The sequence below is a fragment of the Clupea harengus genome, chromosome 11 (genome assembly GCF_900700415.2).
Source record: "Clupea harengus chromosome 11, Ch_v2.0.2, whole genome shotgun sequence".
Lineage (NCBI taxonomy): Eukaryota > Metazoa > Chordata > Actinopteri > Clupeiformes > Clupeidae > Clupea > Clupea harengus.
In genome coordinates, this window is record NC_045162.1 from 4,714,668 (window position 1) to 4,719,667 (window position 5,000).

Here is a 5,000-nt window from a genome sequence, read left to right on the forward strand (position 1 = left end):
TCCTCTGCAGTGAAATGCCATCAGTTAGAATCCTATGGTATATGCTTATAACATTAATATTGACAGAGTATATAATATAGATTGTGTTAAAATTGTGTTAAATCGGACATAGTCTATATTTCCTTGACTTGGATGACTGGAAGGGACCTGTCATATCACATAAATGAGCGTGATGTCACTTGTCTGTGGTATTGTGATGTCATGCTGTTCTGTGGTATTATGATATCATGCTGTTCTGTGGCACACATGTCATCCAGTCAGGTGACACTGTCAGACTGAGTGTGTTAGTCTGTCTGATCCCAAAGGACAGTGAGCCATGTTCAAGCTGATATTCTGCCTGGTGTGTGCGAGTGTGACCGTCTCTCCTTCTTCGAGCTGTTTACAGTGTTTCGTCGATCCAAATGACGCAGTTCGCATGTGCTGGGGCTACATCATTATCGAGCATGACGTCCGTAACATTGGTGAATGCATGAGGATGGTGGACCGCATATTCAACCACAACAAGACTGTCATGGATGCAGGAAGAGTCGGTGAGAGTTGTGTCAAAATGAGAAACCGGTCATATTTATTAGTGCCACTGTTGTGGTTACATTCAGCTGAGACACTTGACTTTCACACCTGGATATGAAATACAACTCTTCAGTGTCACTATGAATGCACATCATTGCAAGTCATCTCCAAAACTGAACTTTAAATACGGAATTGGTCCTTATCTTTCAGTTCAATGCCACAAATGAATTTAATTCCTGAAAGTGGACACTGTTTTCACTTCCCTGTGTCGGATGAGGGGATGCAGTCCTTGAAGCAATCTTTGAGGCCTGCCATTTTCAGAAAAAACTACCTGAGCTCACGTCTGGGATTGACAAACCTAAATATCTCCGGTGTATCTGTCTTTCCGTTGACTAGGGAGAGGCCATGACCAAAAACTCAAGGATATCATGCTGGCACAAATCATGCCAATGGTGGAGGAGTTCGACCAGAAGACTCACGATGGTAATAAATACTTATACATATATATACATAATTTTTGTCCGGGCCAGTTTCATAAGTTAGTTTTTTTTTATTATTCTGTTGAACCACAATTCAAAAGCAATGTCTGATTTTCATTAGTTAATTTTCAGTAATTTTTTTTTTATTATTACTTTTGTCAGTTTCAAGTTATTTCAGTGACCATTGTGGGGTTTTCTTTCTTTAACGGAGGGGTACCAACAATTTTGTCCATGTCTGTATATACTATATATATACTGTATATACATATATACTGTATATACATATGTGCTCTCAACACACTGCCAACACCACCAGCACTTTCTGACACCTCACACACTCTCACATTCACACACATTCATTCAGTGTCGCACGTTCCCTGTCTCCTACCTTTACACGTGTAGCCTTGAGCCTGACAGTTAGGCCATAGATGTTATTACAGTATGATTATATTGCCCACCCTTCTGACGGCTAATCTATTAGCTGTCTGACGCCCACCAGGTCCTATGAAAGTGTTAGCAGTTAGTGTCTGTGAAGCGCCTTCGTATAAAGAGCACTCCTACTCCGTAATTTAAGTCCATACATTCCTATACAATAAGAGTAAGTGCTGGTTGAATGGCTGAACAATCTTATATAATGGCAGGACATGGCAGATTACTTCCCGTGTTAGTTTTGAGAGCGGGGTTTAAATGTAGCAGCCCTGAATGTTTGTGTGTGTGTGTGTTTTCCCAGGGAGTTACTCCAGTGTGTGTAAATGTGTGCGTGTGTGTGTGTGTGTGTGCGTGTGTGTGTGCTTGTGCTTGTGCTTGTGCGTATGTGTGTGTGTGTGTGTGTGTGTGTGTGTGTGTGTGTGTGTGTGTGTGTGTGTGAGTGTGTGTGTGTGTGTGTGTGTGTGTGTGTGTGAGTGTGTGTGTGTGTGTGTGTGTGTGTTTTCGTGGCTGGCTGCTTTAGCTCAGCTTGACAGCAGGTGTTCTGCTGGTCATAAAAGTACTCAGTGTGTCACTGGGAAGGCAGGAGAGTAATGTGCCTCTTCCTCCTCCTCTTCCTCTTCCTCCTCTCTGCTCAATGCTTGCTTAAAGCGAGTGGAGTGAAGGTGATGGGGGGGGCAGGGGGGACGTGTGTCTGAAAGATATCGTGAAATGCAAAACTACTCGTACACACATATAGGTGACACACACACACACACACACACACACACACACACACACACACACACACACGTAAAACTTCACACACACAAATACCACATCCAATTGAGATGGGTAGTTGGCGCGCCCCCTCTCTCAGTCCTGTATGTTTTCTACAGAGAACGTGTATGAGGCCAGACTGAGGGCAGCGGCAGAACACTTCATCGCTCAAGCCTCACAATTGCCCAGAGGTGAGACTCCAGTTTGTCTCTCTCCCTCCCTCTCTCTGTCTCTCCCTCCCTCCCTCTCTCTCTCTCTCTCTCTCTCCCTCCCTCCCTCCCTCTCTCTCTCCCTCCCTCTCTCTCTCTCTCTCTCTCTCTCTCCCTCCCTCCCTCCCTCTCTCTCTCTCTCTCTCCCTCCCTCCCTCTCTCTCTCTCTCCCTCCCTCCCTTTCTCTCTCTCTCTCAATTTTTCAATTTTTCAATTTTCAATGGCTTTATTGGCATGAATGTATGGTACACTGTTGCCAAAGCACTTAAACAATAAGAACAATAATAATAACAACAATAATAACAACAATGGTAATACAGGAACAGATAAGTTAATTAAATAATAAATGAAAAAATAAAAATACATAAAAATAAAAATGCTTAAATAAAAAACGTTACAATTATAATAATTACGTAAAGAAAAAACATAGACAGATAAGAATAGATACAAAAAAAAAAAAAAAAAACACTATGAGTTCAGGCCTATGTTTATTGGTGGTATGGCCTGCTCTCGGAGGATGTGGCAGGACTGCACATATTCAGATGCTAAAATGTTACAGGTCTCTATTTCCCCCAGGAGGAATGGTAGTTTTTGTTGGTTCGTTAGGTTTATGAAACCTGGGTGGATGTATTCAAATTGTTTGTAATATGCACTTCTTATATTGTGGTATTTTGTACATTCCGTCAGAAAATGAGGCTCATTTTCGACAGCGTTAATATTGCAGTGGACGCATAGTCTCCCTTCGGGAGCCACCCAGCATTGTCTGTGTCGCCCCTTTTCTACTGCAAGACTATGGTCGCTGAGCCTGTACTTTGTTAATAGAATTCTTTGTTTATAATTTTTTATTTGGATTAAGTATGGTGCCAATTTGCAGTCCTTTTTTAATGTTCTGTATACATTTAGCTTGCTGGATTCTTTCATTTGATTCTTCCAGCAGTTAGTGTAATTTTCTATACAGCTTTCTTTTAACTGTTTTAGTTTTGAGGCAATGCTTAAGTCTTTCTTGCTGAGCCCATGTTTTTGGACAAGGTAGTTGAAGGGGTCTCTCTCTGGGTGTCCATCCCTCAGTTGGGCAGCAGTGTGGTGGTGCCTGTCTGGTTTGCTTATTTGCAGATGGTTCCAGAATTTTGCTGCTCTCTTTTGTATGTCTAGAAGGAGTGGGTATCTTCCCAACTCTGCTCTACACGCTATGTTAGGGCAACTCCTGTTTACACCCAGTATGTTTTTGCAGAATTCCAAGTGGAATAGTTCGGGGTGGCTTTTGTCCCATGTGTCCAATTTATTTTTAAATTTAGTTCCCCAAACTGTCGAACTCCTTTTGTCTGATCAAAATAATCTGTTAGTCTGTTGTGAATTTTTACACAGCATCTATTGTTTTTATACATATCTTTAATGATGTCATACGTTTTGCCTCCAATTCCACTATCAATTAATTTCAACATAAGTCCATCGTGCCATACTGAGTCGAAAGCTTTGCTAAAGTCAATAAAGCAGCCAAATATTTTACCTTTTTTAACATTTTGTACGTGTTCCTCTATGAGTGTGTGCAAAGTGTATACATGGTCGGTTGTTCTGTTGTTTTGAGAAAAGCCAATCTGGGATGAATTTATTATATTGTTGTTCTGGATACATTTTTGAATTCTATTGGTCAGGATGCCACAGAATACTTTCCCTAAATTGCTGCCTTGTGAGATGCCTCTATAATTATTAGGATTAAGTTTGTCACCTTTTTTATGGATTGGAGTGATGTGGCTCACCTTCCATTGTTCTGGAAAATGGCCTGAAGACAGGATTAAATTGAATAATTTTAACGTGGCCTCTCTTAATTTAGGTGTGCTGTGTTTTAGCATTTGGTTGTACACTCCATCTATGCCACATGATTTTTTGTTCTTGAGGGATTTTAATTTTGAGTTCAATTCTGATTCTCTCTCTCTCTCTCACTCTCTCTCCTCAGTATTTCTTCATATCTCTCAGTGTGTTACACAGCATTTGATATATTTATCCGCCTCTCTCTCTCTCTCTCTCTCTCTCTCTCTCTGTCTGTCTCTCCCTCCCTCTCTCTCTCCCTCCCTCCCCCTCTCCCTCCCTCCCTCTCTGTCTCTCTCTCTCTCTCTGTCTGTCTCTCCCTCTCCTCTGTCTGTCTCTCTCTCTCTCTGTCTGTCTCGCTCTCTCCTTTCTGTCTCTCTCTCTCTTTCTCTCTCTCCTCTCTGTTTTTCTCTCTCTCTTTTTCTGTCTCTTTCTCTTACCTGCATCTCACTCCCAGGCTCAAGTTGTGCATTTATGACCAGAGTGATTGTTAATGACATGGACATTTATGTTTGTTGATTTATGACTGTTTTATATTATTGGTGACTGGCGCATAATAACCAAGAGCTAATTTACTCTAACAAAAATAAAAATCATATAGTTATATTATCGCCATTTCTTACCCATATTCTGTCTCTTTGATTGTCTGTCTGTCTGTCTGTCTGTCTGTCTGTCTGTCTGTCTCCATTCTGTTCCCTGTATCTATTTTAGCATCAGGATGCGTTCCCCCTTGTGGTGAGTCTGTGTTTCGTCTCCTCTTTGTTCTGTCTCATCAGCCACACGCTACCTACCCGGAACAGCACGGTTGGCA

General features: G+C 41.6%; 1 protein-coding gene across 1 annotated transcript in view; it reads left to right on the forward strand.

Annotated features, from left to right (window-relative positions):
• The first annotated feature begins 210 nt into the window (after nt 1–210).
• LOC122133312 (sperm acrosome membrane-associated protein 6-like) overlaps nt 211–5,000 on the forward strand; it is a 5,415-nt gene continuing 625 nt past the window's right edge. Inside the window, exons 1-4 of the mRNA XM_042709238.1 lie at nt 211–530; nt 907–993; nt 2,294–2,365; nt 4,901–4,924. Of these exons, the coding sequence (XP_042565172.1) occupies nt 317–530; nt 907–993; nt 2,294–2,365; nt 4,901–4,924 (397 nt within the window). The 5' untranslated portion in view covers nt 211–316. The remainder of the gene's footprint in view (nt 531–906; nt 994–2,293; nt 2,366–4,900; nt 4,925–5,000) is intronic.